This window comes from Heptranchias perlo, chromosome 8 (assembly GCF_035084215.1).
Source record: "Heptranchias perlo isolate sHepPer1 chromosome 8, sHepPer1.hap1, whole genome shotgun sequence".
NCBI classification, from domain to species: domain Eukaryota; kingdom Metazoa; phylum Chordata; class Chondrichthyes; order Hexanchiformes; family Hexanchidae; genus Heptranchias; species Heptranchias perlo.
The window spans coordinates 64,744,257-64,761,456 of NC_090332.1; the positions used below are offsets into that span (position 1 = coordinate 64,744,257).

General features: G+C 41.5%; 1 protein-coding gene across 8 annotated transcripts in view; it reads right to left on the reverse strand.

Moving 5' to 3' along the window:
* senp6a (SUMO specific peptidase 6a) overlaps positions 1–17,200 on the reverse strand; it is a 151,901-nt gene that overhangs the window by 95,971 nt on the left and 38,730 nt on the right. For 5 of the 8 annotated variants that reach the window (XM_067989195.1, XM_067989194.1, XM_067989197.1 and 2 more), the window contains exon 2: positions 7,476–7,575. The exons of 2 other annotated variants lie outside the window; for them this stretch is intronic. In XM_067989195.1, coding sequence (XP_067845296.1) covers positions 7,476–7,575 — 100 coding nt within the window. Of the gene's footprint in view, positions 1–7,475; positions 7,576–17,200 lie in introns of those variants that run through there. One more of the 8 variants, XM_067989201.1, reaches the window with a different exon arrangement.

Sequence of the window (17,200 nt, forward strand, 5' to 3'; positions counted from 1 at the left end):
ATAATTTCTGCTTTATTTTGCTTCTATTTTATTGAGATTGTACGTACATCATTGAAAAATTACAGATATCGATCCCTCTAATCCATTTTAAAGACTTTGATGGCATTTACAAACTACTTGATGAAGGTCACACCAATCCCCTCAATTGAGGTCATTATCTTACTTACTCCCAACCAAAATTCTACTTGTTGCTATTCTGATGGGAATGTGAACGCTCATTTGTATAACGTTGTGACAGGCCTCAAACTAACTTTGTTGGACTTCCTTCCACAAGACAGTAATTCTGCCAAACAGCAAAAGATAAGTTAGGATGACTGGCATGGGAAGTGGAAAAATTGACACTGGTAATAGCACGGGACAATCTTCTAAAGGTTAGGAGTTAAGAAACATATTGGGGAAAGACCAGGTGTTGCACTCTAATGTAGAAAGACCTACTACATGCACAGGATAGAACTTGGCAAGGGGGAAGCTTGATAGAGATGTAGGTGTGTTAGTTGACCTGTCACCCATGTCCAAAGAGTGTGAGGGTAACAAGGAAGTGTAGTCAAGGGCAAGACAATGGACTCATTTAGGAACAGTTCGATGCAGTTGTAAGAAGACGGCAGGTTTATCACTGCCACCATAGCAGCACTGAACATAAGGAACATCAAGAGTGTTCCTGGTGTCCAGAATTGCTGTGGTGGGCGGGAAGGGATTTAAAATTTAAAAAGGAGTACAGTCACAGAGATCAATTGTACCCCCACACCTAGGGATTATCAAGTTTTCTTTACCCATCTGGCTGCCCTCTTCGGTTGATCTGGGAGCATCCTGCTCCACTCTACTGTTGCAGGTGCCCACGGTCTCCATTCTTCCCCGCACCCCCACCCTAGGCAAACTCCCCAGCACAGGCAGGAATTCCACCAGGAGTGTCCACCATAATTATGAGGCTGACCTAGAAAATTCACCAGGTCAGTGGTGGGGAAGCCAAACCAGATCCATGACAGGGAAATGAGGCAGCGCAACTTATACCAGTTTCCTACTGAAGCAGAAAATCTTACCTGTTGAGTCAGAAATTTAGAGGAAAGTCTTAACAGGCACCAAGGCTTGCAGGTGAAGCATTCTTCTCAGCCAAAAGAGGCATTTTAGCAATACCAACGGTTACAAACTATATAAGTACTAGTGGTCCCCAAGTTGCTTCACTTGAATTTCAGGCACAATTGTAGATACTCAAATTACTAACGGATGATTCAATGGCATTCTGAATCAATTCTCAGTTTTGCACTTGAAAACTTTTTCATTTTGCAGTGTGAGGAAGAAACTCAATTTTCCAGGAAGGAAGCAATACCAAATAAGGTACTAGAATCTATCAGAAGAATGATGATCTAGTAAACAGCAGCCAATGTAGAGTCAAGGAAGAGTGTGCCTGATGACTATTTTGAGGACTGTACACGGAATATATAAAATATCTAAGTGGGGGGCAGAGCAGTGGTAAGTAAAATTTAATAGTCAAGTGTGACATATTGAACATGGAAGGGGGAAAAAAGGGGAGCAACTTTGTACTTATTTGTATTGATTTTCATCTGCCACTCACACTTTGGTCACTATTTTGATTGAAGTAGTTACGGATGAAATTGAGAGAGATTCAGGGGTGTTAGACTTAGCACTTGACATATTGTCAACAAAACAAACAGAATGCTGAGCTATGTAACTAAATCATTGGGAGTCCAAATCAGAGGAGGTCAGAACAGTAGGATGGTCGATGCCTTGAATAGTGGTGAACTTAGGCAAGGGTGACATTCAATTCCTGGAGATATTTCAGTGACACAGATTCCTAGAGTCAGGTGACTGAATTTGGAGAAGAGGCTCGAGAAACTTGGGCTTTTTGGTCTTGAAAGGAGACAACTAAGAGGTCCAAGGTAAATGATGTAGGAAAAGTAAATCTGGAACTGGACTTCAAATTAAATGATGACAAGGACAAAGGGGCACAGGGTCAAACTGGCTAAAGGCAACGTTGGAACTGATATGCCTCGGTTCTTTACTAAAGAAATGATAACTAGTGAAATGAACAATAATGGAGGCAAAAAACATTGGAATAATTTATTAGCTGGATATTGTAATGGTGGAACTAGGGATAATTTCTAAATGAATAAGATAGAATGGGAAAAATGGCCTTCCTCCTATCTAACTATTGTAATCTTCCCAAAATTGCTTTCAGCGTTTCTTGGTATTAGATTATCTAGAAGCAGTTAAAATTTAGAATTAGAATAAATGATAATCTGTCAGAGCAGATCATAATACATTTGATCATTTGCATCCATTATGCTACAAGTTGCTATTGATACAGTATGGTATTACATTACATGGAAATTACAACATGAAATCAGGCCATTCAGCCCAACAACTCCCTGGTGATTATCGTCCACACAAACAGTGGTCTTAATCCATTGTGCCTGCACTCTTCACTTTATCTCTCTTCTTTCAAATCACCCTATCTAACTTATTCCTAAATGTTGATATGGTCTCTGCTTCAAACACCAACTCTGGCAGTGTCTTCCACAACCTCAACCACGTATGGAAAAAAGCTTCTCCTGCTCCCTGTTCTAAGCTATTCCATTAGCTTTTTTTTTAAAAAAAAAGCCTTATCTACTTACTGTTGCTTTTAAGGTTTTGTGAACCTGAACCTCCAAATCTCTCTGCTCTTTCACATTCAGCCTTCTGCCAAATTACTACTTTATTATTTTTAACCAAAATGTACTACCTCCCTTTTATGGACATTGATTTTCATCTCCCACTTTTTTGCCCGTTCCACCATTTCATCAATATCCATTTGCAGTTTCCTTAGATTATTTACTATGCCTCCTATTTTAGTAGCATCTGCAAATTTGGACACCACAACCCTCTAGCCATATATCCAAATCATTGATGTACATAGTGAACAGAAGTGGTACCAGAACAGAACCCTATGGGGCACTGCTACCCACTCCCAATCATTCTTAAGAAACTACCCTTAACTTTTACTCTATTTCCTCCATTCTAACCAGTTCTTAATCCAATTTGCTACTTTCTCCTAGTTTCATATCCTTTAATATTCTCCAATAGTTTCCTGTGTGATACCTTGTCAAGGAAATTCCATGTACACCACATTCACCTCCTCAAAAAACTCAAGCACAATCTTCCTTTCTGAAATCCATGTTGCCTGTGTCTAATTATTTTCTCTTCATCTAGATACTCGGTAATTTTATTACAGATTCCAAAAATTTCCCTTCCACAGATGTTGAACTAAATGGCCTGGTTGGATTGGTCTCCCATTTTGAAAATGAGTATTACATCAGTCACTCTCCAGTCCTCCGTCACACATTCAATCTCAATTGAATCCTGAAATATAATTTCTAGGAACTCCACCATTTCTTCCCCCCCATTTCCCTTAGAATTCTTGGATGTATCCAGTCAGGTCCTACAATTTTCCCTCTTTTAGCTAGATATGGAAAGACTCTTGTCTATCTGGATGACAGAAACTATCACACCATCAGATCACCTGTATACACAGGTTAAATTACAATAACAGATTTATTTTAAAATAAACAGAAGCAAGATGGCAGACAAAATACCATCCAATACCCATGGAGACTGGTGCCTCTGTGTTATTTCAGTTAAAGTTATACTGCCTGAAGTAATTCTGACACTTTAACTGTCAATTTGGAAGTTGGTGTCAAAATCAACAGCCATCAGAATATTGCACACATTATTCAACCCTACTTCTTATCGAATAGTAACCACAATTTTAATCCTATCTGTAACCCATTTTTAGAGCTTGCAGAAGTTGTTTTCAACCCATAGGAACGAAGGGTGGCACAGTCAATTATGGGAGACATGGGTTCAAATCCAGCCCCCGCTGATAACATGAAAGGATCCTCTCCCAATTGTTTCTCAGGATCCTATGTAAGATGAGATTGGACATTCCCAGCCCAGATACTTGGAGAAAAATTTACAGGGCTATGGGGAAAGACCAGGGGAGTGGGACTAATTGGATAGCTCTTTCAAAGAGGTGGCACAGGCACAATGGGCCGAATGGTCTCCCTCTATGCTGTAACATACTATGATACTTTCCTTTAATCTAATAATATCTCATCTCAATTTTAACCAATTTAGGATTTGCCTCTTGCTGACTATCCTTCCCTTTTGTAAACACTGAGGCGAAGTACTGGTTAAGTATCCCTAACTATTTCAACTTATCCATTATCCTCTCCTCATTGGGGTCCCATCTCACAATTCTCTTTTTACTGATATATTTGCAGAATATTTTACTGATCTAATATTTTTTGAGATTCTCTACACATACTCACTCCTTGCTTTTTCTTAACCTCATCCCTAATTTTCTCCTGTTCGCTCTTATTCTTGATCATTATCATCACGCCCATCCGAGTTTCTAAACTCCATTTATGAACAGCTTGAAGTAGTCTCCTTTTAGTTGTGGATATATTTATTCTATAACTTTGCAATCTCCTTTTATAGAATATCCCATTGTTGATCTATAGTCCTATGTCCCAATTTCTCTTTCCACCTCACTTCAGCTAGCTCACTCCTCATCTTTCTAAAAGCTGCCCTATTCCAACCTGGTATCCTTGTTTTTGTATTAACTTTTCCCCTTTTTATTTGGACCTTAAATCTTATCATATTATGACCACTATTCCTGAGGTGCTCACCCCCATTTAACCCATCCACCTGATCAATTTTGTTACTCATAACTGGATCTAGTCATACCTGTCTGTTTATAGGCACATACTGCCAGAGGAAGGAGTACTTTGCACCTTTAAGAATTCTTAGTCATAAAATGAAATGGAAAAGACCATAACGCAGAATACAAATTTCCAAGTGAGGGAAAGTACATTCAAATCAGCACTGAAGAATCCTACAGTGGTTGTGTTTATACAGCTAATTGGAAGCAATTAGTGTTCCAGGGTAATCCACTATTTTAGTGATGAAGAGGATTAAAATCAGAATGGTGAAAGTACAGTGACAAAGACATGAAGTGGCTGCAGTTCATGATTAGTTTTGTGGCCTCATGATTTTCTGAGCATTTCCACAGCTATTACTACTCTAAAAATAGAACTGCAAAGCTGAATGTCCCAATTAGATGATAATTGGAGATCTAATGCAATTTTTTAAAAACCAAATGATACAGATTCACTACTCTACAAAGATGATGGGGAAATAGATGAGTCACCTATGCTCCTCACACATCTCTTCTACCGGTTAAAAACAAAAAAGGGTTTTGGCACCCACAGCAGGCAACAAGTCTCTGAGCATATGATCTACAAATTAATAAGAAGCTCCTCACCTCCCCAAAGTAGTTTAAACAAATCTCTGTCCCCCTTCAACCAGTAACAAAGGTAAATGTGTAATTTGACTGATGGTAACTTTCTTTTCAATGAAATGGAACATCACATTCTTAAGTTTTGTTGAAGTGCAATACCATGCTCAAAAAGTCTACAGGCTGTCTTTAGTTTTTGGAGAGATCCTTTTTAAATATTGTGAGAAATATTTGGGGTTTTTTTCAGCAGCATTATTTGGGACCACTAAGAGTTCAAACATATTAGTGCAGAGAAAGCAGCTATTTCATTGAGGTCAACTGAGTTGAATTGATTTACAATCAACACTTTTCTCAACCCAAAAGTGAAGATTAACAGGATATATCAAAACAATCTATTACAGTGTGCCAGCGTTACAAATTTCAGGTCAATCTAGGTATTCTCTCGGGTTCAGCATTGCTGGCTTCTCCTATAAGTGGATCTAATGTCTGTTACGATCAGGAACTTACCTCTACTGCCCAATCTCTAGGCGTATGACAGTGAGACTCAGTCTTAAGAACGAGACCCTCCCAGTTAAAGGATCTGGATATCCAAAACTCGCATGTGTCTACAAATTTGCTTCTCCAATCTTCCAAAAGGCAGACTGATTTGCACTTTTTTTTTTAAAAATTCACTCTCAGGATGTGGGCATCACTGGTAAGACCAGCATTTATTGCCCATCCCTACTTGCCCTTGAGAAGGTGGCAATGGGCCTTTAAGGAGTCTAGGCCTAAAGTTCTCAACTAGTTTATTTTGCAATCATGAGTTGAACAACCAGAAACACTTGTAGCAAATCTCACCACATGACGACTTGATTCTGTATCATTCTACGCAACAAATAAAAAATGCCGAACTACCCTGTTAGGTCAATTAACTTTTTCTGGTCAGCTCTGCTTCTGAGTCTGACCAGCTCTACAATGAACAAGGGGATCTGTCCACCCCTCATCTCCCTTACCAGGTCTTACACCAAACTAAACTTCACATATGCTCCCCTGCTCTTTTGGACACTCAGCTGGACAGGAAATTAGCAGCTGACTTCTGTCCAGGGGGTTGGCTAGCAGGGCTGCCAAACAAACCAACTACCATACTCCCAGATGTAGGGGCCCAGCCAGACAATCTCATGCTGCACAAAACTATTCTCACACATATACAGCATCTCATTGCTGAATACCTACTTGAAGTATTTGAATGTGTTAACAAGCTAATCTATTTATCTCAATCTGCTACAGATAACAGTTTCTGTGGCTGGCCCATTTCATTCAAGGGAACCCAATGAGATGCCTGGTCCCCTTTAGTTCAAATGGTTCCAACAAGCCTTCCGCTGTCAAAATAATAGTACGGTTACTAGAAGTTTGAATATTCCCCACAAGTCCTGAACATTAGTTCATAGCACAAACATATAGCTTGAACCAAAAATCCTTCTTTGGTCAATTGGTCAGGAATCCTAAAATACAACAGCCAGTCAATCTTATTTTAAAATACTGTACACTGAAAGAGCAAGAGATTGCAAAACTATTTCTCTCCGCACACCCCCACCCCCCAAAGTTTTGAGAGTTGGGCTTCCCCTATGTTGGAGTGCTTGAAATTAAAATTCATCCATTGTCTTTTTCACTCTGATCAACCGACAGTCAACTGACAAAATTACCCCAAAAAAGTGACTGCACGTACATAACTGCAGACTCTGATCAATACAGTCGCCAATCATTTGCAGTTGCCCAATAATGCAAATTGAAGTCGACCATGCAGAAAGGACAATAGTGCCGACTATTCTGTGCAATTAGTGTAGACACTGACAACAATGATAGAGTCAGCATCAGAAAATGCAAATGGAAAGGGCGTCGCAGAATTGCTTGTGGATGCATTACGCAATCACTTCATCCGAAGTTTATACGGAGATACATTTTATTGAAAATTAAATGGATGTACCGGGATTGGCACAAATAGGAACCAACAAATATAAAACCTGAAAATCTGGCCTACTGTTAAGAAATGGCACTTTATCATCACCATAAACATTCAGCTTTCAGTGGGAGATTTAAAAAGATCAACTTGACCGACAATATATGAAAAATAGAATTAGATCTGTTTTCACGCAAGATTAAACATTAACCAGAGACCAATTATTTATAACTCGAACAATCTCCTTACTCTTTTTCTGGATTCACAGGACAGTCTTCTTCATCTGTCTCTTCACAACTCCATTTATTTTTAAAGCCACGATCACTTTGGGCTGTTGATCTATCCAAAGCTGTAACAAAAACCCAGGAAGAGTTCAGACAAAGGCAACCAACCACTTCCTTTCTCTTCAATATATAAAAACAGCTTAGGTAGGAAACACCATTCTACTGCATCAACTAATATGCTCGTAATGAGAATCCTGGGCCTAAATTACTAATACCTATAGAAAGCCAATACACTTCTTGTGCAATCTGTTTAATTCATCACCTCAACTCAGTCACCAGCAGTGACAGACCTGAAACCACCAGCACTTCACCCCAGTGATGTATAGTTCTTTCCAGGCATAATCCCAGTTTGAGAGGGCAAAATCTAGAACTGTACAGCTAAGTGTAGGTGTTTTGCCACAGTTGCAAGTATATAAAAAAGTATGGAAATCTTCAGTATTACACTTTACTGAAAGCTATCCCCACCCACACCCTCATCCTGGATCAACCGAACTACTTCCTGAGTGTAACTGAAACCTAGCTCAGCCATAGCAACTCCCTACTGGTCAGTTCCCTTACTCCACTGGCACTTACTCCTCATTTGACCAATCGACACCTAAATTTAGCTTACCCGACTCCTCTATCCTCTTGTTCTCACTCTGCATATAAACTCCCAAACCTGGCCCCAAGACCTTGCCATTGTGCAAGGCATTGCCATTGGAGGACACAATCACTGACCAAGCCATCTCCAATCACTTCTTCATCTCATTCGCCATCTACTTTTTCCTCTCTACCAGCCACGACAGAATTTTAAAAAAATTTGTTCATGGAATGTGGGCGTCACTGGCGAGGCCAGCATTTATTGCCTATCCCTAATTGTCCTCGAGAAGGTGGTGGTGAGCCGCCTTCTTGAACCGCTGCTGTCCGTGTGGTGAAGTTTCTCCACCAATCCGCTCAATAGTAGCCTTACTTCTGCCCAGTCCTTTTTGGCTCCCCAGCTCTGCCAGTCCCCCAATACATCAACCTTTGAAACCTCAAATTGAAGAGCTACAAGCTGGAGTGTGAATGGCATCTGAGCCCCCACCCTGGTCATACACCACTAGATCTGGCTTGACCACCTCAAACATCACTTCTCCCACTCAGCCGCCAATCCGATTACATTGTCAACTTGGAAGGCAGGGATAACTCCAACCTCTGCCGTTTGACCTTCCATTCCTTTCAGTCTCACCTCAGCTGCCACATGTGAGAAGCTCATCAATTTAGTCATCTCCAAAATTGAGACCAGCAGCTCAGCTCCTCCTGCCCAATGCTTCCCACCTCCTGACTACCCAACTTCAGTCCTCACCCCAATTTCCATTTGGTTCTCATCAGACTCATCTCCTTCGTGAATCCCACCACTGTTCCCTTGATCCCTTCCCGCCCAACTCTACTACTGCCCCTTGGCCTGATGAACACTGGCACAATAAAGTGTTCCTTCTCTCCGGCACAAATCTCTCAACCTTCAAAACTACCGTCATCACCATCTCCTTAAAAAGGCCACCTTGGACCCCTCCATCCTCTCCAACTGCCATTCCTTCAATTTCCCCTTCTCCTACAGTGATCTTGCATGTCATCACGAAACTCCACACCCACCTCTCCCATTTACCTTTGTTTAAGTCCCTTCAGTCAAGTATCTGTCCTGCTCACAGCACTGAGACTGCCCTGTCAAAGTTACCAATATTCTGTGCAACTGCAATAGCTGCACGTTTCTTTTCCTTGTCCTCAACATCTTCAACACAGTTGACCACTCCATCCTCTTCAAATGGTCCACGGCCATGGTATTCCCCTATCATTATCCCATTGCTATCTATCCCAATATTACCAGCACATCTCCTGCAATGGCTTCTAGGCCCGAGCCTGCACAGTCACCTCCAGCTGCCCCATTATTGTCCCTCTTGTGTTCCTCCTCCTCCTGCCTCTCAGTGAAATCATCCACAAACATGAGGTAAGCTTCGATATGTGCACCAACAATACCCAGCTTCACCATTCTCAGCTCCATGAATTTTGCACTGCTGACTCACTGCCTGCCCAGCATCGTCTTGGATAAGTTCAGCATTAACAAGACTGAAGTAATTCTTTTCAGCCACTGCCACCATAAGTTTTGCACCTTAGCCCCCAACTCCATAGTCCATATTCCTTCCCACTGCTCACCTGGGCTGAACTTGTGGCCAACTTCTGTGCCCCACAAGACCCTAAACTGAGCTTCAAATCTTAAGTCCTTGCTTGCACCCCCTACTCTTTAGACTCTGGCCTTCTGAATGTCCCTCCACTCCAACATTGGTAAGGAATCTTACAACACCAGGTTATAGTCCAACAGTTTTATTTGAAAATCACAAGCTTTCGGAGGCTTTCTCCTTCGTCCACTTTACCTGACGAAGGAGAAAGCCTCCGAAAGCTTGTGATTTTCAAATAAAACTGTTGGACTGTAACCTGGTGTTGTAAGATTCCTTACATTTGTCAACCCCAGTCCATCACTGGCATCTCCACATCATCCAACATTGATGGCAGAGCCTTCAGTGATTGCAATCCAGCACTCAAACACCTTTCCTAAAGCCCTCCACCTAAGCATATCTCTCCATTTTCAAAACCTCAATATTTACCTCTTAACTGTGCCTATGGTTACTTCCCCTAACCTTCCTCCAAAATTTATGCTTGGTATCTGGTGGCTCACCTTGGAATATTTCAATGATGTACGGGTGTTAAACAAGTGCAAGCCGTTGTTGACATTTTAGTGAAAATGCTGAAGTTGTGCCCATTCTTTACTAAAGCACACCACTCTGATCTGTAGGGAGAGACAGGTTCAGCAGATATTGGAGATTGCTATGATTGCATCACTTATGAGCAAGAAGTATTACTATGTGCTTCTCTCTCTACCTCCCAGATCAGAGCCACTGACCAAACACAGCATTACATGATTGTCTTACTTTCCTGCATCTATATTAAAAGTCTTGCATACAGTGCGCACTCCCTAAGCGCCGCACTTCAGACTTCAAATGCCAGTTTAGCGTATCCTTTGACTCACGGTGAGCAACTCCATGGGAGAGCTTCTAGTTTAATGCATATTAGCTTTGTTCATTGTAAAGTGAAAAACTCAAGTTTAAATAAAAGTAACTTGTTGACATGGTTTCAAAAATGTATTACACAACACTCAGCTGTAGCTATTTCACATCTCTCACATCCAATAGGAAGGTTAGCAGAAAAAAGTTGTCATGCATGAAGTAACATTTACCTCAGGTTAAAAAGACAGACCCATTTTCGAACCCTGCTTTCTCTCCTTGTGATCATGGATTCAATGTCTTACCAATTTCCTCATCTCTAAAGATGCACACGCATAGAAATGATCACCAGTTAATTAAAGAGGAAGGCCATTCAGCTCTTCTTAAATCATCCATCCAGTGAGCCCAATGCCCATCCCCAATTGTAGAATCCAATTGTTTCTTAAGTGACTCCAGAGCTTTTTACTCCATTACTCATCAATGTATGTGAAGTGGAATTTCCTGACATCAGTCCTAAAATTGTCTTTTACTGGCTTGAATCTAGTCCCCTAGTTCTACTCACTTAGTTTAATTTAAAATAATATTCCAGGTTAACTTTATCTATAACCTGGGATAGGGATATAGACAGGTTAAGTGAGTGGGCAAGGTGGCAGATGGAGTATAATGTGGGGAAATGTGAGGTTATTCACTTTAGTAGGAAGAATAGAAAAACAGAATATTTTTTAAAATGGTGAGAAACTATTAAATGTTGGTGTTCAGAGAGACTTGGGTGTCCTCATACAAGAAACACAAAAAGTTGGCATGCAGGTACAGCAGGCAATTAGGAAAGCAAATGGCATGTTGGCCTTTATTGCAAGGGAGTTGGAGTACAAGAGTAAGGAAGTCTTACTACAATTGTACAGGGCTTTGGTGAGACCTCACCTGGAGTACTGCATACAGTTTTGGTCTCCTTATCTAAGGAAGGATATACTTGCCTTAGAGGCTGTGCAACGAAGGTTCACTAGATTAATTCTTGGGATGAGAGGGTTGTCCTATGAAGAAAGGTTGAGTAGAATGGGCCTATACTCTCTGGAGTTTAGAAGAATGAGAGGTGATCTCATTGAAACATAAGATTCTGAGGAGGCTTGACAGGGTAGCGGCTGAGAGGTTGTTTCCCCTAGCTGGAGAGTCTAGAACTAGACGGCATGGTCGCAGGATATGGAGTCGGCCATTTAAGACTGAGATGAGGAGGAATTTCTTCACTCAGAGGGTTGTGAATCTTTGGAATGCTGTGGATGCTGAGTCATTGATTACATTCAAGGCTGAGATAGAAAAATTTTCGGACTCGAGGGGAATCTAGGGATATGGGGATCGGGCAGGAAAGTGAAGTTGAGATTGATGATCAGCCATAATCTGTTTAAATAGCAGAGCAGGCTCAAGGGGCCATATGGCCTACTCCTGCTCCTATTTCTTATGTTCTTAAACCTGTAACAATCTTGTGTACCTCTATATAGTCACCTTCTCCAGGCTGAAGAGCCCACGTTTCACCAGTCTTTCCTCATAACTCAGTACCCTATTGTGGATCAGCCTCATGCTTCTTTGCAGTGCCTCCAGAGCTTGAATATCTCCCTTGTTTCTTAGCAACCAGAAATGGATGCAGTATTCAAAGCACGATCTGACTAGAGCACTGTACAATTTGATGACTACCTCTTCTGAATTATGTTCTGCTGTTTTGGCTATGTAGTTCAACATCCGATTGCCTCTGTTGATTGCTGCGTTGCACTGGTTGGACATGTTTAGCATCAAGTCTACGAAGAGTCCTAGGTCTTTTAACTTCATCCTCATCTATTTCAACACCATTCACGAAGTACGCATGTTGTCTATTTTTCTTTATGCTTGTCTGCATTAAATATTTACTGACATATTTTATTCAACTCATTCTGGAATTTCTGAGCTGCCTCTTCTGGTTTGGCGTCATCTGCAAATCTGACCACTTTGTACGGAGTTTCTAAATCCAAGTCATTTATGCAAATTAGAAAAAAGGTTCCACCACTGAGCCCTGAGGCACCCCACTCAATCGTAACTTCTCTAATGAGTACTCATTGTTTCTCCTCTTTCAGCCAGTTCCTTTATCCATTCCCAGGGTTTACCCTGAATCCCCAAAACTTTGAGTTTAGATACCATGTCATAGGGCTTGCCACAGTCCCTTTAGGTTGTCACTTCCTCAAAGGAGTTGGAGGTTGGTCAGGAAGGATCTTCCCCTTCTGAATCCATGCCGACTGACGTTAACTAGGTTATTGTTGTACAGATGATCCTCCAGCTTACTCCTGATAATTGATTCTATTATTTTACACGGAATGGAAGATTGCAGACACTTCCCCTCAAAGAAAAAGGGTGGCACTGCCAAATTTAGAGCCCCCTGGTTGTCTAAAAGTATACGGGGCAAGGTAAAGCAGAAAAAGAAAGCTTATGACTGTCACAGAAAACTAAATACTGCAGAAAGCCGAGGAGTATAGAAAGTACAGGGATGACGTAAAAAACGAAATAAGGAAAGCAAAGAGAAGGCATGATAAAATATTAGCTAGTAAGATTAAAGAAAACCCAAAGATGTTTTATCAGTACATTAAGAACCAAGAGGATAGCTAAGGAAAAGGTGGGACCTATCAGGGATGATAAGGGTAACTTGTGTGTAGAAGCAGAGGATGTGGGTAGGGTTTTAAATGAATAATTTGTCTCCGTATTCACAAAGGAAAGAGATGATCTGGACATAGTAGTTAAAGAGGAGAGGTGTGAAATATTGGATAAGGTATACATTACTAGAGAGGAAGTACTAACGGGACTGGAATCCTTGAAAGTTGATAAGTCACCAGGGCCGGATGGATTGTTTCTTAGGCTATTGAAGGAAGCCAGTGAGGAATTTACGGATGCTCTGAGGATCATTTCCCAATCCTCACTAGATACAGGGGAGGTACCGGAGGATTGGAAGACTGCAAACATAGTACCATTGTTTAAAAACAATTATAGGCCGGTCAGTCTTACCTCAGTGGTGGTCAAACTATTAGAATCAATACTGAGAGATAGGATAAACTGTCACTTGGAAAGGCATGGTTTAATCAGGGATTGTCAGCATGGATTTGTTCAGGGAAGATCATACCTTACAAATCTGATTAAATTCTTTGAAGAAGTGACAAGGAGGATTGATGAGGGTAGTGCAATGGATGTTGTCTACATGGATTTAAGTAAGGCATTTGACAAGGTCCCATTTGGCAGACTGGTCAGAAAGGTAAAAGCCCATGGGATACAGGGAAATGTGGCGAATTGGATCCAAAATTGGCTCAGTAACAGCAAAGGGTAAAAGTCAATGGATGTCTTTGCGAATGGAAATCCATTTCCAGTGGTGTGCCACAGGGCTCAGTGTTGGGTCCCTTGCTATTTGTGGTATATATTAATGATTTGGACTTGAATGTAGGGGGCATGATTGGCAAATTTGCAGATGACACAAAAATTGGCCGTGTAGTTGATAGTGAAGAGGATAGCTGTAGGCTCCAAGAAGATATCCATGGGTTGGTGGAGTGGGCGGAAAAGTGGCAAATGGAGTTCAACCTGGAGAAGCGTGAGGTAATGCACTTAGGGAGGGCAAACAGTAAAAGGGCATACGTAGTAAACGGGAATATATTGAGAGGGGCAGAGGAAGTGAGAGACCTTGGAGTGCATGTGCACAGGTCCCTGAAGGTGGCAGTACAGGTAGGTAAGGTTGTGAAGAAGGCATACGGAATGCTCTCCGTTATTAGCCTAGGTATGGAATACAAAAGCAGGGATGTAATGATGGAACTGTATACAATGCTGGTAAGGCCACAGCTGGAGTACTGTATGCAGTTCTGGACACATTACAGGAAGGACGTAATTGCTCTGGAGAGAGTGCAGAGAAGATTTACAAGAATGTTGCCATTGTAGCTACAAGGAGAGATTGGATAGGCTGGGGTTGTTTTCCTTGGAGCAGAGGCTGAGGGGAGACTTGATTGAGGTGTACAAAATTATGAGGGGCCCAGATAGACAGGAAGTACCTGTTTCCCCTGGCGGAGAGTTCAAGAACTAGAGGACATAGATTTAAGCTGATTAGCGAAAGGATTAGAGGGGACATGAGGAAAAATGTTTTTACCCACAGGGTGGTGGGAGTATGGAATTCACTGCTTGAACTGGTAGTACAGGCAGGGACCCTCAACTCTTTTAAAAAATACCTGGACCTGCACCTAAAGTACTGTAAGCTGCAGGGCTACGGACCGGGTGCTGGAAGGTGGGATTAGAATGGGCACCTGGTTGTTCTTCGAGCCGGTGCAGACACAATGGGTTGAATGGCCCCCTTCAAAGCTGTATCTTTTCTATGGTTCTATGATCAATGGATCTGTAGTTGCTAGTGTAAGTTTTGTCCCCTTTTTTGAATACGGATACCACATTATCCTTTTTCCAATCGTCTGGTGTCTCCCCAGTGTTCAATGACTCCCTCAATGATCGCCAGTGCTTCATAAATCTCCTCCCTAATTTTTCAGTCTAGGATAATTACCGTCTATTCCTGGGGATTTATTTGTTTTGAGCCAATTAACCTGCCTAGATCCACCATCTGAGCTATAACAAAGTCATTGATTCTACTTGGGATATCTTTGTTTGCTCGTGACTTCTCTCGTGACTACTTGGAGGTATTAATTTGGAATATTTACTATTTTGTGCCCATCTTCTGTTTCAAGTTCATTGCACTGATGCCTGCGAGTTTCACAGACCAGAAGAGGCTATGGAGGTAACTGAAGACAGTGGCGCTGCACTTTCCAACTGCCTTGTTAACAGGGCAAACAGCTAATGGAGACTTCAAGCAGCTTCAATCAGCTGTTCGCACTGTTAACGGTTAACTACAGGAGACAGTGGAGACTTTGGGCAGCTTCAATCAACTGATACATTTATTGAGAGATCAGGTTAACCTCTGCTACAATGTCTTGGTTTTCTATGATGTGGAGATGCCGGTGATGGACTGGGGTGGACAAATGTAAGGAATCTTACAACACCAGGTTATAGTCCAACAAATTTATTTTAAAATCACAAGCTTTCGGAGATTATCTCCTTCGTCAGATGAATGAATGAAAAGGTTCTCAAATCGCATATCTTATACGATGTTGGGACAGCATCACACCAATCAAAAGGTGTCGTTGTTATTCAAACAGGCCAGTCACGGAGAACAGCACGTCCCAGTACACTCGATATACATTGTGTCTTTTACACAGGCAGGCAGAAAGAAACTCAAAATGGCAGAGAGAGAGAGAGAGAATTTTAAAAAACATAAATTTTTTCCCCCTTTTTGCTGGTGGGGTTACGTGTAGCGTGACATGAACCCAAGATCCCGGTTGAGGCCGTCCTCATGGGTGCGGAACTTGGCTATCAACTTCTGCTCGACGATTTTGCGTTGTCGTGTGTCTCGAAGGCCGCCTTGGAGAACGCTTACCCGAGACACACGACAACGCAAAATCGTCGAGCAGAAGTTGATAGCCAAGTTCCGCACCCATGAGGACGGCCTCAACCGGGATCTTGGGTTCATGTCACGCTACACGTAACCCCACCAGCAAAAAGGGGGAAAAAATTTATATGTTTTTTAAAATTCTCTCTCTCTCTCTCTCTGCCATTTTGAGTTTCTTTCTGCCTGCCTGTGTAAAAGACACAATGTATATCGAGTGTACTGGGACGTGCTGTTCTCCGTGACTGGCCTGTTTGAATAACAACGACACCTTTTAATTGGTGTGATGCTGTCCCAACATCGTATAAGATATGCGATTTGAGAACCTTTTCATTCATTCATCTGACGAAGGAGATAATCTCCGAAAGCTTGTGATTTTAAAATAAATTTGTTGGACTATAACCTGGTGTTGTAAGATTCCTTACATTGGTTTTCTATGTCTTTGTGGTTCTGGTTATAGCTCTGTATGTTGCAAAGTGAAATGTTGATTGGATGCAGCTGTAAAAAAATGTTTTAAATCGGCTTTTAAAAAGTCGGTAAGTACTGAACTGCGCTTAATACATTTTAAGTGGTGCCTCCATACTTGACGCCAGTGGTAATAGCAAATGGTTAGTGCCATTTGCCAGATATAGGCGGCTGTCCAGATTAAGCGTGGACTGTGCAAGTGGTGGGGACTGAATTAAGCACAAACAAGAACCTTGCCTAAAAAGCAGCAGGAAATGGGAACAACCAATTTGTATTACCAGGCAGTTACAAAGTAGCACCGGCAGGGCGTAACTGCCTTGTCATCAGTTTATGGAGAATTTACAGATGGAACCACTTCTTAAAATGGGACAGTGATTTTTTTTTAATGCAGTAGCCCATGATGAACCAAAGTATTCATGCTAGGATAAAAAAAATGATTTTTTTTTCTTTTTAATAATGAAATTCTAACCTAGATATATTGAAAAACCTACATCAAACATCAATAACTGCTAATACTTCCTTCCATTTGAAACCATTCCTGGTTATCCAAACAAGCAATTCATAGTTTTTTTTTAAAAAAGCAATGGGCCAGATTTTGCTGCAGCAGAGCGTGTAAGGGCGTCTGCCGTTAGTTAGACTTGCCGCTGCACTGTTCAGCTCAAAAGAAATTTGCCCACAAAGTTGTTGAAAGTGCAAGCTGATAATGGCACAGCGAGGGAAACAGGGCCTCTGGGA